The 18,716-nt window shown below is 53.1% G+C and overlaps 10 protein-coding genes across 10 annotated transcripts; 4 read left to right on the top strand and 6 right to left on the bottom strand.

The window, feature by feature from the left end:
• Positions 1-153: 153 nt before the first annotated feature.
• On the top strand, positions 154-2,295 carry J4E85_009263 (uncharacterized protein; the record flags this gene model as incomplete). The annotated part of the gene is made up of 4 exons (XM_051473487.1): positions 154-309; positions 360-820; positions 866-2,140; positions 2,190-2,295. 4 exons carry the CDS (start codon positions 154-156, stop codon positions 2,293-2,295), a joined length of 1,998 nt encoding a protein of 665 aa, XP_051322692.1.
• Positions 2,296-2,364: 69 nt separating this feature from the next.
• On the bottom strand, positions 2,365-3,112 carry BNA1 (3-hydroxyanthranilic acid dioxygenase; the record flags this gene model as incomplete). The annotated part of the gene is made up of 2 exons (XM_051473486.1): positions 2,365-2,872; positions 2,961-3,112. 2 exons carry the CDS (start codon positions 3,110-3,112, stop codon positions 2,365-2,367), a joined length of 660 nt encoding a protein of 219 aa, XP_051322691.1.
• A 303-nt stretch (positions 3,113-3,415) lies between these two features.
• J4E85_009261 (uncharacterized protein) lies at positions 3,416-4,252 on the top strand (the record flags this gene model as incomplete). Its single annotated transcript, XM_051473485.1, has 4 exons — positions 3,416-3,505; positions 3,561-3,744; positions 3,989-4,085; positions 4,138-4,252. 4 exons carry the CDS (start codon positions 3,416-3,418, stop codon positions 4,250-4,252), a joined length of 486 nt encoding a protein of 161 aa, XP_051322690.1.
• Positions 4,253-4,459: 207 nt separating this feature from the next.
• On the bottom strand, positions 4,460-6,492 carry J4E85_009260 (uncharacterized protein; the record flags this gene model as incomplete). The annotated part of the gene is made up of 2 exons (XM_051473484.1): positions 4,460-6,151; positions 6,208-6,492. 2 exons carry the CDS (start codon positions 6,490-6,492, stop codon positions 4,460-4,462), a joined length of 1,977 nt encoding a protein of 658 aa, XP_051322689.1.
• A 357-nt stretch (positions 6,493-6,849) lies between these two features.
• J4E85_009259 (uncharacterized protein) lies at positions 6,850-8,909 on the bottom strand (the record flags this gene model as incomplete). Its single annotated transcript, XM_051473483.1, has 4 exons — positions 6,850-7,955; positions 8,003-8,466; positions 8,516-8,822; positions 8,876-8,909. The coding sequence occupies 4 exons, from the start codon at positions 8,907-8,909 to the stop codon at positions 6,850-6,852; spliced, it is 1,911 nt and encodes a 636-aa protein (XP_051322688.1).
• Positions 8,910-9,834: 925 nt separating this feature from the next.
• On the bottom strand, positions 9,835-10,754 carry J4E85_009258 (uncharacterized protein; the record flags this gene model as incomplete). Its single annotated transcript, XM_051473482.1, has 2 exons — positions 9,835-10,582; positions 10,633-10,754. The coding sequence occupies 2 exons, from the start codon at positions 10,752-10,754 to the stop codon at positions 9,835-9,837; spliced, it is 870 nt and encodes a 289-aa protein (XP_051322687.1).
• A 1,539-nt stretch (positions 10,755-12,293) lies between these two features.
• On the top strand, positions 12,294-12,659 carry J4E85_009257 (uncharacterized protein; the record flags this gene model as incomplete). Its single annotated transcript, XM_051473481.1, has 3 exons — positions 12,294-12,398; positions 12,451-12,552; positions 12,603-12,659. 3 exons carry the CDS (start codon positions 12,294-12,296, stop codon positions 12,657-12,659), a joined length of 264 nt encoding a protein of 87 aa, XP_051322686.1.
• Positions 12,660-13,316: 657 nt separating this feature from the next.
• Positions 13,317-13,935, bottom strand: J4E85_009256 (uncharacterized protein; the record flags this gene model as incomplete). Its single annotated transcript, XM_051473480.1, has 3 exons — positions 13,317-13,635; positions 13,692-13,760; positions 13,826-13,935. 3 exons carry the CDS (start codon positions 13,933-13,935, stop codon positions 13,317-13,319), a joined length of 498 nt encoding a protein of 165 aa, XP_051322685.1.
• Positions 13,936-14,176: 241 nt separating this feature from the next.
• Positions 14,177-14,661, bottom strand: J4E85_009255 (uncharacterized protein; the record flags this gene model as incomplete). Its single annotated transcript, XM_051473479.1, has 2 exons — positions 14,177-14,383; positions 14,485-14,661. 2 exons carry the CDS (start codon positions 14,659-14,661, stop codon positions 14,177-14,179), a joined length of 384 nt encoding a protein of 127 aa, XP_051322684.1.
• A 1,605-nt stretch (positions 14,662-16,266) lies between these two features.
• J4E85_009254 (uncharacterized protein) lies at positions 16,267-17,609 on the top strand (the record flags this gene model as incomplete). The annotated part of the gene is made up of 4 exons (XM_051473478.1): positions 16,267-16,502; positions 16,549-16,798; positions 16,847-17,028; positions 17,078-17,609. 4 exons carry the CDS (start codon positions 16,267-16,269, stop codon positions 17,607-17,609), a joined length of 1,200 nt encoding a protein of 399 aa, XP_051322683.1.
• Between the last annotated feature and the right edge of the window lie 1,107 nt (positions 17,610-18,716).

Below are 18,716 nucleotides of genomic sequence, written 5' to 3'. Positions count from 1 at the left end.
CTCGGCGTTGTCCCTGAAACAGCCTCGTGAGCTTTGACCAAATCACCAAGTCCCGTGCCCACGCGCTTCGCGATTCGTCGCGCCTGCCCCTAGCCCTTGCCCATCAACAACATCAGACCAGTAGAGAAGTCATCACGACTGCAACAATCGAAAATGGAACATCAGAAAAGCTACATATATGAACCACCTTCAACAGAAGAGCGGGCGCCAAAGCGACAAAGAACCGGCAAATTCGACCCGCAGGCGCAACTACCAGAACGGCTAGCCAGGTATCGGGAGTTGTGGGCACAGCAAGACGAGCGCATTCAAGTGAGTGATCCGAATAGTAACACGCGTTAAATGGCTGCTAATATGAGCAGAGTACTTTGGAAGGGGCAGATAGCGCCACCCAGGAAAAGATCGTCAACTTCATCTCCGCGTCCAGCGCATCGCCAGATGAGCCCAAGTTTGCCATACCGACAGCGCTCATCGTTGCCGGTCCTAGCATTGCATCCCATGGCCCTTTCTTCGAGCGTTTGGGTCGGGGCATCAGAGCTGAGAATTGCGCATATGTTGTGCTGACGTCCAGCGAATGTCCAAATTTGAAGACGCTGCTGAAAACGCTCATCAAGAAGGTCACTTCGCGCGTGGACGATGAGGATGAGGATGATGTAGACCGTCCAGCTACGTCTTCTAGGCATGGTCCGAAGTTACTTAACTACGATCTTGGCCATGTTCAAGAATGGCAAAAGAAGAATCGTGCTTCTAGCATCGTTGTCGCTTTGCAGGATAGTGAGGCTTTCGACGTCGCACTACTCGTCGATGCAGTTGATCTTCTTCAGTACGTCTGATCATATCTAGCGATGGCCCATGCTAATTTATACAGCTCATGGCTCGATCGTCTTCCTTTCGTTCTACTCTTTGGCATTGCTACTTCGGCAGAGAGCTTCGAGGAGCGTCTGGCAGGCAATTCACTCCGCTACCTTGAAGGCCAGAAGTTTGACGTTACCCAATCTGATGAGATCATCGAGAAGCTGTTTCGCGCGACGGTTGCCAGCACAGATTCTCGACTCCACATTGGACCCAACCTCTGTCGCCGTATGTTGGATCGACAGAAAGATCATGTTCAAAACACACAGGATTTCTGTGATGGGCTGAAGTACGCTTACATGTCGCACTTTTATGCTAGCGTACCCGGCGTCTTCCTCGCGCATGATGTTACACACGGAGACCTATCAGCGGATGCGTTCGAAGCTGTTCGCACTCTGCCATCGTTTCGCCAGTGGGTTGAGCGTATGCTAGAAGCTGGTCAGGCACAAGATGTACGAAGAGTACTGGAAGACAACAAGTACCTGTTCGACCAGATTGAACATCATCTGCAATCTGGCCAACGCGCCATGTTATCATTGAGCCATGCTGCGGAAGTACTGGCGAACATCCGCGAGTCGCTTCAGATGTCACCCAGCGTCCGGCTTTCATCTATCTGGACCCGAGCAGCAGCTGGCGAGCTAGCTGGATCGCCCCTCATCCGCGAAACGATGTTGTCCATCAAGAAGATTCCATCCGACAGACTGGTACATTTGCTAGCATCGCTACGAGATCTTGAAGACGACAACCTCTCGTTGGGCATTGCTTCAGCTCAGCAGACGCTCGACACCCTGCTACAAAACGCCGATGCACCGCTCCGCACGCAGCACGATGTCCGCAACGACAGTGTACGAACCACCGTCGTGGCACAAAAAGTACTTCTGAGCAAGCACAAAGCTGCACTGTCAGAGCAAGACAAGGCGTACTCAGACTTGGTCACGGAATTTCACGACAAGCTCGAGGCGTATTTCACCTCCTCGTTCATCGACCCAAAGACGTTGACTCTGAATGAGCTCTTCATATACGACCTAAAGTCACCACACACAGAGGTCTTCCAACCCAAGCCGCGCTTTGCTGTTGAGCGTGCACTAGCTTCACCTCACGACTATCTGGGCTGCGAATGCTGTAGTGGAGTCGATGGAAACCCGGCAGCTCTTTCTGCTACACAGCCTGCGACTGCTATCGTGTATCAGATGTACCTCGAGTCCGGCACGTTGATCAACGTTACCGATCTATGGTCGGCGTTCAACGCCATTGCAGGAGACGGAACGGAAGAAAACGAGCCCAACACCATGTAAGTCTGCACCCTCATATCACAGCCATAGTATACTAATCCGTCACAGGGCACTATTCCAGCGAGCACTAGCCGAACTGCGATACCTCGGCCTAGTCAAACCCAGTCGAAAGAAGACAGACCACATTTCCAAGATCATGTGGAAAGGACTATAAACCCTTTCCCCTTCTCCATTGCACCCGCCCTACATAGAATACATATCATACACACCATGTTTATCCCAATCAAGCCTTCTTGGACTGCGGCGCAGTATCACAAACCGTCCCACAACTCTTACACGTCCTCTTCTCCGTATCCGCCTTGAAAGCATTCACCGCATCCTTAATCTGCGTGCCCAAGTCCGTACAAAAAAACGCCGCTTCATACACCTCATCCCCACAGTTCTGACAATACCACCTCAGGCGGTCCAAACTGCCCTCCGGCCTCTTCTGCTCCAACACCACGCCCACGGTGTCTTTGAAGCGCACAGGGTTATGCGGCGTGTTTGGGGGCAGTAAGAACATGTCGCCTTCGTTGATGTGTATGTCTTTGAATTGCTGGCCTGGTGGGAGGCTCGAGTCGACGACTTTGAGCAGCATGCCGCCTTTGTGTTGGTAGAACCATTCCGCGGTTTCGTTGATGTGGTAGTCGGTTCGTTCGTTGGGGCCGCCGACTATCATTACGGTTACGGCGTCGTTGTAGACGCAGTAGTTGTTTATCGGCGGTTTGAGCATGTGCGCGTTCTCGGAAACCCTGGGTGGGAGTTGGGTTAGTTGGGTTTGTTTGAGACGGGATCGGATGGGGTAACTCAGAGCTAAGATGATTTGTGTATGTATCTTACCATTTTGGTATGTTCAATGGTGGACCTAGTTGTCGGTGCGGTTGCGATTGCGAGAAGTGGCGCTGTGGGAGTGTTACGGAAGCTCGCGGTGTTGATCGCGAAGCGCGTTGCGCGAGCCTGATGGCCGGCCGTAATGATCGCGTCGTGTTCATGCTGGATTGATGTGTACGTCAAAAGAGAACCTCGTTCCTCAAGTCAGCGCGACGAGTTTGTTTGGTCTGCTTTGAAATGTAAAGTCGACGATGTAATCAATCATCAAGGGTCCAGCACAAGTGGGGAGCTTCTCGCCCCGCGGAACCGCGGCTCGTGCGTGCATTTGTCGATCACTGGTGCGACGCGTGCCATCACATGCAGCTCTTCGACCCGCCTATCTCGAGACACGAGCATAGCTTCCCCATCTCCTCCGCAGCATCCAACAACAACCACTTCAACCGACCTCGAAAGCAAAACACAACATGGGCATGGATCACTCGCACATGGACCACGGCCACATGGGCCACGACATGCCCGGCATGGGCGGCGACGGACCCAAGTGCAACATGAACGTACGGTGATCTACGTCCCAGTATCGGACGACACGCTGACATGTCGCTCGAATAGATGCTGTTCACCTGGGACACGACCGATCTCTGCATCGTCTTCCCCTCCTGGCACATCTCCGGCACGACCTCGCTCGTCTTCTCGCTCCTCGCCGTCGTCCTCATGACCGCCGGCTACGAAGCCATCCGCGAGATATCGCGACGATACGAAGCCTACTCCAAGGGCGTCATGGAGGGGCCTAGAGGTGAGTTTGCCTCTTTCATACACACACACACACACACACACACACATACATACACAACCGGAGTAGTAGTAGCAATCAAGACTACGAGAAGAGGCAAGGTCGTAGAAGTAGGAGACTAGGGAGGTCTCTTTTCTTCTATCTTCAATCAACCACAACTTCTTGGCGTACACTCGCTGAGTTTAAGCTTTTCGTCGCCCGTGTATAGACGACGCCACAGATGAATCTAGCTCATTACTTGGATCAGGGAGAAACGGTGGTGTGGGGCGCAGTGCTGAGCAGCAGATGAAGATTATCAAGGCTGTTTTGTATGCTGTGCAGGTGTTTTACTCCTTCTTCATTATGTAAGTTTTTCCTGGTGGCATTGGAGGTGGTGTTTGGAGCTGATGTGCGTAGGCTGCTTTTCATGACGTACAACGGTTGGGTTATGCTTGCTGTTGCTGTGGGTGCTTTCGTCGGGTACTTGATGTTCAGCCAGTCTTCGTCGACAAAGTCGGTGGCCTGCCATTGAGTAGTCTACAAAGGAGATTCAGCGGGGGAATGAATAACAAGATGGGTCGAGGCATGCGGACGATCTACTCTCTATCAACAAGGTGCAGATTCACATATCCTGCGATTTCCGGGGCTAGAAGCCTACGTCACAATGTCACTTTGCAGACTAGACTTGAAGTTAACAATAATATTTCTACAACAAGTGACGAAGAACAAACTACACCCCTCACCCCCTCCACACCAAGAACACATACCACACGCCCCCCAGCACAACCACCGTCCTCAAACTCGTCCTGAGCTCCCACCAAAACAGTGCTATTCCCTTTCTCCGTTTCCGCGGCTTCTTGGATACTTTGGTATTGACACCGTAGACTCTGACCTTCTTATCTCCTGCATCGTCGTCGACGTTGATGTCTTTGGCAGGATCGTAGCCGGCGTGTTGTATCAACGGGAGTTGGTATTTCGACTGTTGCTGTTGTTGGGTTCGTGCCTGAGTGGTCGCTCGAGCAGATAGGTTGCCGTTCCGTTCCGAACTCGTCGACGAATTCGAGGAATGCGAATCCTTCTCCATAGCAGCAGGGACGTTCGTCGTAGGCAACAGCGGACTTTCCGCCTTTTCGTCCTCGCCATTCGAGGCCATTCCCAGCATAACGCCCGCCGCGCGAACGAACAGCAGCAACAGCGTTAGTCCGAACAGACTCCCATATCTCAGGAACGTGCCAATCTGATCCGGTAGCAAACACAACTTCGTTTGAATCGTCTTACTCGCATCCCCGCCATTCACCGGCCTCCCAAGCGTATCAACTGGATTCCACAGACTGACCAGTACAACACCCGGGAGCCTAACGCCCATAGCCCAGCTAATGCTTTTAACCGTGATTTCACGTATGCCGCCGCCAGCACTGGTATACGCTTTATGCACCAACTCGCAGTAATCGTGGTCGTCGCCCGAAAAGGCATATCGGATATCACCGACCTTCTCAGCGATATCAGCGGTGATTTCGCGGTTGAGCACGTTTTGGTATTGGTAGCCGCCGCGGACGGAGATGGCGTTTCGGTCGTCGTGGTCGAGGGGAGGTTGGCCCGGTGGGGGAGGCGTAGGGGGCCAGTGTTCGCGGAGGGGGCCGCAGGGTGTGCCTGGAGCGCGGTAGAGGGGCACGTGGGTGAGGAGGATGGTGGGGAATTCGGTGATGTCGTCGTTGGCGTGGGGGAGGGACGAGGTGGCTAGGTCTTGCGCGGAGATTGCGTGGTGTGGCATGCCTGGGTATGGTCGCAGGCCCTGTTGCGCTCGGAGTTCGCGTTGTATGAGACGCTTTTTGCGCTTCTTTGCGTCGGAGAGGAAGTCTTTTGTAGGGCGCCATATCTTCTCGACTTGTTCGGGGGACTCCTGGCCGAATGCGCTCAGGGAGACGCTGTCGATTGAGACGAAAGTGTGGTTTGCGATGACGTCGATTCTGTTGCCGTCGCCAAAGTAGGCTTCGAACCGGTTTCGGACGCCTTCTTGTACTCCTTTGGCAAATCCCAGGTCATGGTTACCAGGTAGACTGCTTATGAGCTTCCGTCCAGGCTGTCCTGGTCTCGCCTGCATGCCGCCATCACCCCAGTGCTTGAAGAAGATGTTCCCGAATCTTCTGTACTCGTTCATCCAAAAGTCGTCGCCATATTTGCGGTACTGCTTCTCCGGCGAGGTAGTTGTGCGCGTAGACCATTCGCGGCCACCGTCGAAGAGATCGCCGAGGAAGAAGATAGTGTCAGGGTATAGGACGGTCTGGAAGCGAGAATAGGTGCGACGGAGGTACAGATCGGTGTACTTGTAGGCTAGAGGATTGAGGGGCCACGGGCGGCCGGGGTAGGTGTGCGGATCTATGAGCTGCGGGTCGGCGACGAAGATGAGTCTGTGGGGGTTTGCGCCGGCTTCCTGAATATATGGTCAGACTTGCTTATACTAGTAGAAATTACGGGGTATAGACGTACCCAGTCTTCCCATTTGTCCCAGTTGCAGCTCTCGACGGCGCTGTTGAAGATACCTCTCTCGCCCCAGTACAAAACCACCCACCACAGCAACACCAGCCCATTCACAAGCGTAAAGAGCCGCTTGAAGCTCCAATTCCCACTGCGCAGCTCATTCCTCTTTCCCTGCACAGCAGGTCGTATGCGATATAGAAAGAAAGCTCTGCCCAGCCGCCATGCCTGGTGTGTCAAGCTCTCGGGCTCTGAGTATGCGCCGACGGGAATGCCATACTCGTCGTAAGTGGTCATTGTCTGTCAAAGGAATGAAGGAGGTGCTGGCGCAGCATTTTTGAGGAAGGATGCACGTGAGGGGAAACGTTACGCAGTTGTGAGCATGTCGCCTGCGTAATGCTCAAAGGGGGACTGGGTGCGGCGTGTTCATGGTCTGGGGAAAATGCGGCCCAGGGTCCGAGGCTGATCCAAGGCTGATCTGCCGCCGCTACCATGGCACGAGAGGCTCGACTCTCTGCAGTGTAACCCTGCTAACCAGGTGAATGCATAAATGGTGCAGACATCACAAGAGTATGCCAATTGGACTTTCATCTGAAATATGCAAGTGATATCATTTCGAACATGCTAAAAGTACAAACAACATTTTCCCTCCCTCTAGTACTCAAGTGTCACCTCTTGACCCTTGACCCGACCGATAACGATCTCGGGGGCGTACTTGGGGATAACCTCATCGTCGTGAAGCATCTCAAATTCCTCTGACGCGTCCTTGCCCATGTGGCTGAAGAGCGCCTGAGGACCTCCTGGGTGTTCATCTGTCCAGTTGGTGACGTCCATAACGATGCCCTTTACTGCAATCCATAGATCATCCTTCTTGTTGTGCTTTGCAACCTCCTCGAGCGAGAATTCCTTGTCGGGAATGCTGAACTTCTTGGGTGCGTTAGGCTTGGAAACCTTGCCGGGATCGTTTGAGTCGCCGTTCGAGGACATGACAGGTGCTGAAGACAGCTGCTTTTGTTGCTCAACGGGGTCTGACGAAGAGCTGGCTTGAGCGTTTCCGCTGATACCGTTGCCCCACTCGACGGACACTTTGCCCGGTTGCGATGGGTCGATGTGTAGCGAGATCTGACCGAGACGGTTGACGGCGGCGCCACCAGACTTGTTGAGCGCTTGCTGGAAAAGGTACTTGGAAGCAGACTCTCCTGCTACACGACCGTAGACGACGCAGCCAAGAAGGGATGAACCACCGAGACGGTTGGCACCGTGTACACCACCAGCAAGCTCACCGCAGACGTACAGACCGTCGAACGGCTTGCCGTCGGAGTTCAAGCACTGTGCTTGGTCGTTGATCTCGATACCACCCATGGTGAAATGAAGCACAGGCTCCATCTGCGCAACGTGGAAGGTGTCGTTGATGTCGAAGGGCAGGTTGTGGAAGTACTTCTTGTTCCACTCGTCCTTCTTCTCGCCCTTGGCAATAGCGTTGTAGCTTTGGAACTCGGTCTGGAGGTCCTTGTCGCTGACACCAATCTCCTTGGCGAGCTCCGCACCGGTCATCTTCTTCATCAGGCCACGGCCGGAGTAATGTCTTGTGTGGAAGTCGAGGACGTTGGATGCCTTGGAGTTCAGGACAAGGCGAATGGGCCAGTTGCCCTTCTCCTTCTCAGTCCACATCATGCCGGAGACGTAGTCGCGGTGACCGAGGTCGTCGCAGAAGCGCTTGCCCTTGTTGTTGAGAAGGATACCACCCTCACCACGGAGAGCTAGAGACTGTTAGCATGAGAAAGATATATGTCGGTGATGCACGTACCTTCGGCGGCCAAGAACTTGGTCTTTGCTGTAGGGTCCTTGGGGTCGACAAGACCGGTAGGGTGCACTTGGACCTTGTCCATGTCGATGCCGTTGGCACCAATCTTCATCAGCATCTTGTGTCCGTCACCGGTAGCGTGAGCACCGTTGGTGGTGGAGAGGTCGTAGGTGTCTGGCCTCCACTTCTTCAGAAGAGAGTCCTCTGTGAAGTCGGCGGCGTAACCACCAGTCGCCAGAATGACGGGTCCCTCGAGTGTCGTCTCCTCGCCGCCGAATGTGTATGTGACACCGGTGGCGCGGTTGCCCTCGGTGTTGATCTTGGAGACCTTGGCCTTCTTGACGAGCTGGACGCGCTCTGGCTCCTGCTCGGCCAACTCCTCGAATCGTTGCATCAGAGCGTATGTGATGGCCATACCGGGGAACTTGGCATCGTGGCCACGGTGGGTACGGGGTTGGGAGTGACCGCTGTCAAAGTCAGTACATGTGTCAGATTCGGGAATACTGTCGGACGTACCCCAACCGCGAGACGAGAGTGAGGTCTAGGTTGAAGACGTCCATCAGCCACTCGACGGCAGCAGCGGACTTGTAGGTCAGGACCTTGATCAGGTCTGGCCGCGCCTTGTCTCGCGCAGACTTGAGTGTGTCATCGTAGAACTGCTTGACGCTGTCGCCGATCTTCTCGTCGACTTGCGTCCTTGTGAGAGCACCGTTGATTCCGGATGTGGCCTTTGTGGAGTTGCCTCCCATGAAGTTGTTCTTGTCGAGAAGAACAACATTTCCACCAGCGAGGTAGATGGTGTGAGCAGCGCTCAAGCCGGACACTGCCGTCGTGGTTAGCCATGCGCGTGACGGTGTATGATGCGGTGATGCTTACGGCCAGCGCCAACAACAATGACTCTCTCAGGCATGGTGGTGGATGCGGTTGAAGAGGGAAGGGGAGAAAAGACGGGGTATGGAGAGAGCAGATGAAGGCGAAAAGTCTGGGGATCGGCTTCTGCTTTGTATGGATGCAACGGATGGCTGCTCGGCTTCCGTCTAGCACTTGGAGCGCAACTTGTGCCTCGGAAGTGGAGAATGCGCTAACCCGCATGCACTTCCTAGGTTGTCGCCGCGCGGGCCAATCACGCGGCGGCGGTTTGTCTGCTGGCAATGCGTGAGCCTCACCAAGCCCGGCCTGCGCTGCGCTGCTGATGTGAATATTGAGCAACGGTCCAGCTGTTGCATGTGAAGACGCTCGTCGCCGTCAGCGCCCACATGACTTGGGTATGCGCAGCGTGGTTGGCGGCTGGCGGTTGGCTGACCTCTCCATCGGACGGAACGCCGAGGAGTTGGGGCTTGCTGGGAAACCTGGGGCAAGTCACGCGTGGGAACGCGCAACCGTGGAACTCGCCGTTGGCATGTGAAGGCTAGAGCACATGTCAAGCCTAGCCACAATCGTAAATCTCGAACATCGTAGACGCAATACATTTGCTGCGCGACTTCTTCGTCTTCAACTCTTGCAACGTTCGTTCATGGTTCAGCTCCACGATGCTCGTTATGGCAAATCATCCCGCGCAGGCATCAGAGCCCGATCGGTCTTTGCTCGCACGACCGCGACAGTCAGCGGGCGATATTGCCGTCTTCGGAACTGACTCTCGCTGCAAAACCATGTCGGAGCAACATCTTACACCGACTTCCCAAGCTGCTCCGATGTCAAGGTATAAGACTTTGCATTCAAGATCAATCGTGGTCAGACTGTTCGGATTTACATTTCTCGGGGTAGCTACTGCCGATGCGACCAAATACAGCTCGGTGCATCTCGCGCGAGTCGACGCGGAGGACCGAACAAGACATCTATATACCCTCCTCAAACCAGACGCCCATCGCCTCCACCACCGCATCTTCACTCCCATACTGCTTGAGGAGCTTCTTGACGAATGTACGCTCCTCGCCATTGTTCATGTTGCGGCGGAACGTGTCTTCGCCAAAGAACACCATGCTGGGGAAGAACCTCAGATTTGACAGATCGAGGTCTTCTTTTGCCTTTCCATCCTCCCAGCTTGCAAAGGCCTTTTTGCAGCCGGTAAACTTCCTTATTTTGCCCCGTAGGGTCTTTTCCATGGCCCATCCCAGGCAGACAAAGTACTGGAGTGGTATCATTGCCGAAGCAACTTTCCAGTTGGTGATGCGCACCACGATCTTGATGTCGGGGTTTGCTTTGGCGTATTCGAAGATGGCTTGACGCCGGCGATTCTCTATCATGAATTCACCTTGGTGAATGATCGCTATCTCGATGCCGCATTTGATTTGCCTCAATCGGAGGTCTTTGTTGGTGTGCATGCGCAAGAAGATTTCGCTTTCCACCTTGATCTTGTGCATCTTGATCTCCAGCCACTTTGTCTCCGCGCGCAGCATCTTGCAAACCGCATTCAAAGGGTTTGCGGAAACCGCTTCGCGGAACTTCGAAGAGGTGACAATATAGTCATTGTCATCGAGGAACCATACAAAACCAGTTTCTGTCTCGCAAGCGAGACTTGCGATGCGGTTGCGGATCTCTGCTGGGAGCTTCAGCAGCGGGGACTGCGCGTCATTCTGTTCAATGCTATATCAATGTTAGTATTGTAGTTGAATTCATTGTAGTCATGTACTTACATCTTCTTGATCTCGCCGGGCGTATCCTCCAGGCTCAGGACTCCGTTCTCCTGCAGCTTTGGTGCCGCCATCGTAGTCGGCAAGCTCACGGTTCCGCTATCTTGTAGCTTCGGCGATGCCATTGTAGGTGGCAGAGGGTGGTATGGTGTTGAGAAAAGTGAGTATAGGATACGATGTCGGTATCTGGGTGCGACAGCAAAGTACGAAGCTGCGACAGAAGAGACAAAGTATCTTCCTGGGTGCGACAAGATACTAGGTGACTGAGGAAATACTGTGATGTCACCGCAAACGGGCGAGATGAGATTTCAAAGTGAAGGTGAAAGTGAGACGTGAGCGTCAACTCACCGCTACTGGAACTTTCCTCGATCATTGGAAAAGCTCCTCCCTCTCGCATCTTCACTCTCACGCCATCTTCTCAACCATGCCGACACTCCCAGCATCCACTCACGTATCACTGGCGCCCCTTAATCTTCCCGACTGGCCGCTCTTCCTGATCATCATCGGCGTCCTGATCATCCTTCTCTTCCAGATCCTTCTCGTCATCGCCTTTCTCCGTTGGTCCAACGTACACAGCAAAGCGCGGTGGAGGCGCCTTCGACAACGCGGCGTTGTCATCCTCGACGGACCGGCGCTCATCTGGACAAACCCGATACCACCTGGGCCAACGGTCTCGACCTTCAACCTACGGCAGACGCTTCAGACGTCGGACGAGCGAGTGACTCAGTAGGGCACTGTCGCTACGACGAGGCCCAGATAGGACATCGTCTAAACCGGCGCGGCACCATTCTCTATACAACCTCCAGCAGTCCGCTCTCCGAGCAAACAGCAGTGATCAACGATGAGTCTCTTCGAACCCAAATCGTCGCCTGTCACAGAAGTCGCGAAACAGCAGGCAACTACCTCTGCCACCATCATCATCTTCATCGTCATCTCCGCAATCGGTTCGTCGGCCGTCGTAGGGTTCGTCCTGTTCGTGGCATGGTACAGAGTAAAAAAGAAAAGGGAACAAAACCAGGCGGCTGCCGAGCTGGTGGAGCTTTCTGTCATTGAGGCCGTTCTACAGGCATCTCCGGCGCGACAGCATTAAGCGGTTGAAGCGGCGCACTGAGACACGTTGTCATATGCAGATGACACGACTCCGTCGTTGGGGCTGATGAAGATACAAAGGACGTAATAGACAAAAAGGGAAGAGAGGAAGCTGGATGGTCGGGTCGTATCTGCATTCGTCATGTGCTGATCTTCCAAGATCGAGTGTAGCAACCTAAGAAATGATACTGTAACTTGAACGGTCTACTTCCCTTCTAACGCCAGTGAGATCTTGAGCCCAAGTTAATCAAACGCGTTCGCATGAGTCGCGTAGTCTGAAAGCCGCGTCACTATACCAAGATTGTAGTAGCGGCCCGTCCTTTCTGGTAAGCTCGTGACAGCGCGATAGCGGTCAAACGTTGATACAAGCAGTAGCGCGTTCCGTGTGGCGAAGCTCGTGGGATCAGAATGAGGAAAGCGTAAGCCGGAGCGGGAATTCAGTGCGGGGTTTCTCTTCAGGGCGCTGCCTTTCTCGTACATTTAACACTACTTCCTCTTCTCTTCTGCAACTTGATCTCACTCAGCCTACTCAATCCGCCGATTATTCGAATACCCACATCGGTCAGTCAACTGCCATGTCGTCCCAGAACACATCCAACTCCTCCGGCTACGGCTCGGCTTCCTCTGGCAACACCGGCAGCGGAGGCTACACCACAACCAGCTCCGGTACCAACAGCCAAGTACGATCTTACTTTTCGTTCTTTTATACGCCTCGCTGACATTCCTTTGTAGGGAAACCACTACTGCTCCCGCGACTATGGCTCCAGCGCCTCGAACTCCAACTCTTACCACTACTCCAACACCGATGGCTCGTACTACTACAGCAATCCCAACGTACGTCAAACTTATCCAACACGGATGGACTCTTGCTAAATCACTTCCAGGGCTCGACCTACTACAACGATGGCCAGGGCGGCGCAAGGTACAACTCCGGCAAATAGACTGCGCGTAGCTTGTCTGTTGTCGCTCCAAACTTGGTACAGGTCTAATCGTGATTGGTCCGCACTGTTCCCTGAAAGTTGCGAAGGGGATATGACTAGCGTATCGTTATACCATAGACGAGATGAAATGAACGGGTGTGCCTCGCCATATCTGTTGTATGATTTCCCTTGTGATGCATTCTCATGTTTAAACAGCTTTCGTTCTCGCCCAATACTGCCGTGAGGACTCATCCCGCGTTACGAATGATATCCCTATCGATGTTTGATACCCTATCGATCCGTGATATTTATGCGGCGATGTGGTAGTCTCCTCCTTGAACGTACCGGATGCTGTGAGTTAGCAGAGTTCAGTCGTGTAGACACGTTTATAGTTAGCATGAGTGCGGAGTGAGGTGTCCCGTTAGTACCCGCGTCATCCCGAGGTCGCCCGCTGCTGGGATGAACCACACGCACGACACCCACTACACGTCTGACGTCCACAGGCAGCGCATCGCATACTTCGGGATAGGGTTCTTGCCTTCTTAGATGCGCGACCGCTGGAAAAGCTGCTTACTTGCACAGTCGTATCGTGCTGTGTGACTGCTATCTGCTTCGACATAGGCATCTTCACAACCTTCAATTCCGCAAATGAGTATCGTCTAGAAAACGGACTTATTATTATCGAACAACACGCTCATCCTTGTTGCTTGTTATTTTCGCCTGGCTGCCAAAGGACTCCCGTTCATCCAGCTCGATATCGCTATCTGTCCTTATCCACCCTTTGCTCTCAATTCGAGTGCTGACGCGTATCCTGCTTTGCAATCTACTTTTGTTGGACTGGCCGTTCGATCCCGAGGCGAAGTTACTTCGGCTGTTGGAATACTGCGTCGAGGGGAGGCGAAGAATGCCACCGACGAGGGGCTTGAGCGATGGCGCACATGCGGCTATGATTCCGACGTTCACTTGGAGGAAGCCCCAGAATTGAATGTCGTTTGTGCTGGCATACTGTTAGCAAACGTCCATACTGGCTCAAGTATAGACATAGAGACATACAACGACTGGTCGGGGTCGCCTCTCTTTGTGTTCTGCACAACGGCCTTGACGATGCCCATGGCCACCGCTCTTGACTTGGGTTAGCTTTTGTACCTCAACTCAAGTCTCTCTCTTCTCAATGCCGGGAAACTTACGTGTAGCCCAAGCTCAGAACAAAGATGAGGTACATGCGAGTTTTCTGCTTCATCTGCAACCCCATAATGATGGGGATAGGGATGGTTGCAAAGCAGATATCCGTAAACATGTTGCAGCCTGCGTACGATCTGGTCAGCCACCGAGTATAGTAAGTGTGGTGAAGGACTGATTTACTCGTGTTCATCAGCGCAAAGCCCTTGTGAATTTTCACAGGCACGCAGGTTGGCTTGAGGTCCTTATTCCAGAAGCCGGCGATAGGTTTGCACACGGCAGCCCATTCACTCCAAGATACGAGTGTGTAGAGACAGACGAATGCTGACAATGCTTAGTAGACGTAACTAATTCGCTTTTCAAAGCACCATGGGCTTACCGATAAGCGACCAGAGTATCCTGTTATATAACGTGGGAACGCCCAAACGAAGGAGTGAGAACCCGACGGACAACTTGAGGAAGGCCATACCACCAATACTGGAGACAAGAGCTTGTATGAAGGTCAACTTCAGGTACTCTTGGTGATCTGACTTCTCGAGAGTGTCGGTGTGACGACCTAAGCCATGCTGGCCAGCTAGTATGTAGGTCACCATTCCACCAAGAAAAACACAAGTCTAATCCACGCAGTTAGGGAAGCGTTCAGACTTGATTCATGATAGTTTCTCACCGCTGCCGCTAGTATGAGGGCATCGTCTTTGCCAAACGCCTTCACGACGATGAAGCGGGCGTACATGCGCATCCCAACGAAGGTCAGTGCGATGACATGGAAAGTCGCGGTAACGCCGAGGAGGTATCCTAGATTACTCTCTGCTGCACGCACCGGGTCGGTATTCTTTGGTGCCATAGTGACGGCAAAGATGAGGGTCTAGCAAAATGGAGTCGTAGGGAGGAGACATAAGTGTCATGCATCCTGTCGAAACCAAGGATATGCTGTGTTACATGCCCCCTTCCTACATTTCATGCCCAGCAGGATACGGAGCTCTCTGCAACGACTTGAAAGCACGGTAGCAGTGTTCTAGAAGGTGACATGGCCTCGTTTGTTGGTTCGTCAGCCTGCTTACCGTGAGATGTGGCATCCTTGTGTGCCAATTTCTTGGAGAATCCTTCCTTCGCTTTGCTTTTTCTTGAAACGACTGTATATTGCCCATATTGCATGGCAAAGAGACGGCATCGCCTGCATGCAGCCCGCACCTGCATCTACTTTCAGCATGCACCGGTCCCAGATGCGTTCGCACACTAAGTAATCGGGCCGAAGGGTAGGATTCCATCGCAGACGAGCCAGCCCAGCGCAACGGTTCGACGGGTCGACGGGTGGCTAATGGTCCGCTGCGCGCATGAATGGTCTCAACTTGCAGCGAAAACCGAGCTCGCTTCTGTGGTAAACAAGCCGACATGTTGGTTCTCGGGGTGGCAATACGAGAAGGATCAGTTTAGGCTGAATAGGCAAAGGCAGAGCTGTAGGCCTATGCGATCTGTTACTTGATTGCCAACGAGCTTGTTTGGTGACATTGCGTGGGATATGAAAATGTATCTGGGTCGACAGGCTTCTGGCATAAAGCGGCGCGGTCATGGGAATGAACCGGTTGTTCGTGGGGCGGCAGGTACTAGGGATCGTTTACCACTGTCAAGGGCTCTTTCCCGTCTCCGTCCCGTCTCGCATTCAGCGCAGGAAGGCGCCACTCCTACGCGACCCTTTGACGATCTCATGCCGCAGTCAGATATAGTCGTATGGTGTGGGACGGCGTCCCATTGGTCGATAGCCAACCTTTCGCCTTTGTATGCATATGTCATTTCGATCCAACACAATCCTACAGATCCCAGATCTTAGCAGTGCCAAGTTTGCTTCAGGAGCCTTTAGATCACCCAGCTAAACGGTCGACAGACGATCCTTCTGCATCGCATTGCGCGAAGTTTTCACTACCAAAAACAGTCCCCGTCGTGACAGCCGTTTACTCGCCACTCCAAGCGAACAATGGGCGACCACACACAGTACCGTGCTCTGGAAGCATGCACTCCCATCGCCCTAACATGGTATCATCTTGGCAGCATAAATTCCGCATGGTAATATCCCACGACGAGCGCTACCAGCCGTTCAGTCGCTACTCCGAGATCAAACACGTACCTAGGGAGGCCGTAGGCTAGCCTGCACCGCGTTTCCAGTACGAGCTATGGCCCCATAGCAGGACACTCTTGGGCTAGAGTACGAGGATGATGCAGGCTTTCATTAGGCGCGCCTATACTCTAAGCCGCGTTGATCAATCTATTCATCTGGACTCGCTGCAGAGCCGCTTCTTCTAATATAGGTCCTTGGAAATCGGAAGTACGCTTGCGGCGAAGGCCTTGCATGAACAAGGGTTGCCTTCGCATTGGATATAACCGTCGATTTGGATTCAGATCTTACTTCCTTAAATCGCCAGACCTTGCACATAGCGATCCCATCACCATCACTATGCGTCTGTTACAAGCTGTAACCGCCGTGCAGCTGTTGGCTGTAAGCCTTGTGGCTGCGGTCCCCTTTGACTCGCCCTCAACTCCAGTCATCGACATAGACCCTGCAGTAGACCCTCTCGAGGCTCTCGCCCAACTGCAGCAGAGCGCATACGAAACGCTTGAACAAAATGAGAGTGTTTCAAAAAGGGCCCCCAAAGGTTGTTCTTTGGCGAAGACGACCATCCGGAGGGACTGGTAAGCTTACCACGCGCATGAATTGGTGCAAGCTAACTTCGACAAGGGATCACCTGAGCAAGTCAGAGCGGAAGGCATACATCAAAGCCGTCCAATGTCTTCGAACTTTGCCAGCCAAGTCTGACAAATCGTGGGCTTCAGCAGCGAAGACGCGCTTTGACGACTATGTCGCCATCCACGTGAACCAGACCCTTGGTATTCATGGCAATGGTCTCTTCCTCACCTGGCACCGCTACTTTGTCTGGTCCTACGAGCAAGCCCTCCGAAACGAATGTGGCTACAAGGGCTATCAACCAGTCAGTACCAGACACTTCGAGTGACTGCTACATGTCTAACTTCCCTAGTACTGGAACTGGTTCGCACATACCGACAACATATACAAGTCTCCCGTCTTCGACGGAAGTGATACCAGTCTGGGTGGCGATGGCGAGTTCTTCGCGCACAACGGCAGTCTTGCCGGTGCCCGAACAATCTCCATCCCCTCTGGAAAAGGAGGCGGATGTGTCAAGAGCGGCCCTTTCAAGAAGTGAGACCGTCGCATAACTCAATCCTTACGGAAAGCTAACGAAGCACAGCACGGTGGCGAACATTGGTCCGATTTCTCCTGGTATGCAAGGCTTCCCCGATTTGGGCATCGACCCCAACGACTACAATCCTCATTGCCTGCGCCGAGACATCAGTCCTTACATTCCCAAGAAGTGGTTCACTACGGCGAACTTACTGAATGTAACCGTTGGAAGAGCTTCTCAGACGCATCGCGACTTCTGGGTCGAAATCCAAGGTCGCTACCCAGACGGCTTCCTCGGTCTACACACATCAGGCCACTACACCATGGGCGGCGACGGAACTGATCTCTACTCCTCTGTGAACGACCCCGTCTTTTGGCTCCACCACGCTATGCTTGACCGCATCTACTGGATTTGGCAGACGCTTCACCCACGTGAGGCGAATGAGGTGACCGGTACTTTGACCTTGTCGAACAAGCCTCCAACCCGCAACGCCACTATCGACGAGCCCTTGGTCTTGGGAGTCAACGGAAAGACTGTGAAGATTCGCGATGTGCTCAACACCCTTGGTGGTAGCCCTCTGTGCTATATTTACTTGTAAATAGGATCTGCTGTAATCTTAGGCTGGTGGTTATCTGGCATCCGTAGTTGTTAATACTTGAGCTCGGCTGTACATACCCGCTGAACGTCCACCCGGTCAGTGGATCAAGACTAGGCGGGTATACCCACCAATCCTCAAAAGCAAACACGCAACCTTTCTCGTATACTACCTCTCGTCCCTGCATCTAACCTTCTTCACCTACCGCATAGAGTAGGCATCGAAAGCAGGCGCCAAACGGTTATATTAAAACCTTCTCATGCCTCATCCACCATCTTCGGCAATACGTCGGAAATAACACTTTCCCATCACCATCCACTAAACTCGCGCATTGATCGCAGCACTCGATACGGCAATGACGGTGAAACAGCTTCATCCTCGCCGATATTCCTCTAAACAGTAACCATCGATTGCAGGCTCCAAAGCTTGGCCTCTTCAAAGTTACCCATTAAAGAAGTCCGTAGATTGTAGATGCGGAGGCTTGGTAATGCCAATGGAGAAAAATTGGTTTGCTTGTTTTGCTTGCCCGTGGCTCACCGACTCGCACCCGCGGAAGGGAAGGTTACGCGGGAATAAGCAAACTTTTCTCCTCTCTCGATGACGCGCCAACGACACGTCGATGTCGTCTTTTTTTGCCAACGAAGAGAAATTACTGGAAAAGGTAGGCGTGGAAAGTAGGCGTTTGGCTTGTCAGACTTGGTGTAGCTTGGTCGTTCCTTAGGAAGTGGATGCGTTTACGGTGTTGGGTAGGTGTTGAAACCAGGCGTATGAGAGCCTCATATTTTTCCGTTGGTGAGGCTGTGTAATGAGAAGTCACGTGTAATCGCTCATGTTCTGTTGATCGCCAGGCGTCTTTTCGTGCGTATGCACTTGTCGAATTATTGGCATTCTGAGTAGTCGCATCCAGGCACGATGGTAAAACGCGCAGAGTTGAGGCACACGTAACTTCTATTCCTATACCAATCCATCCGCGCCCCTTCCTTCTCGCAACGAGCTTCAGCGTCGCAAACCTCGCATCGCGTCTCTGTACTACCAATGTATCGCCATCGGCACCCTGCTTCAAATCCCTCCAAACTAAACACGCCTCCGCAAGCGTACCAACATCTCAAA

This window comes from Alternaria conjuncta, assembly GCF_024043145.1.
Source record: "Alternaria conjuncta strain BMP 0040 chromosome Unknown scaffold_16, whole genome shotgun sequence".
Classification (NCBI taxonomy): domain Eukaryota; kingdom Fungi; phylum Ascomycota; class Dothideomycetes; order Pleosporales; family Pleosporaceae; genus Alternaria; species Alternaria conjuncta.
This window is presented reverse-complemented; position numbering and strand designations above follow the sequence as displayed.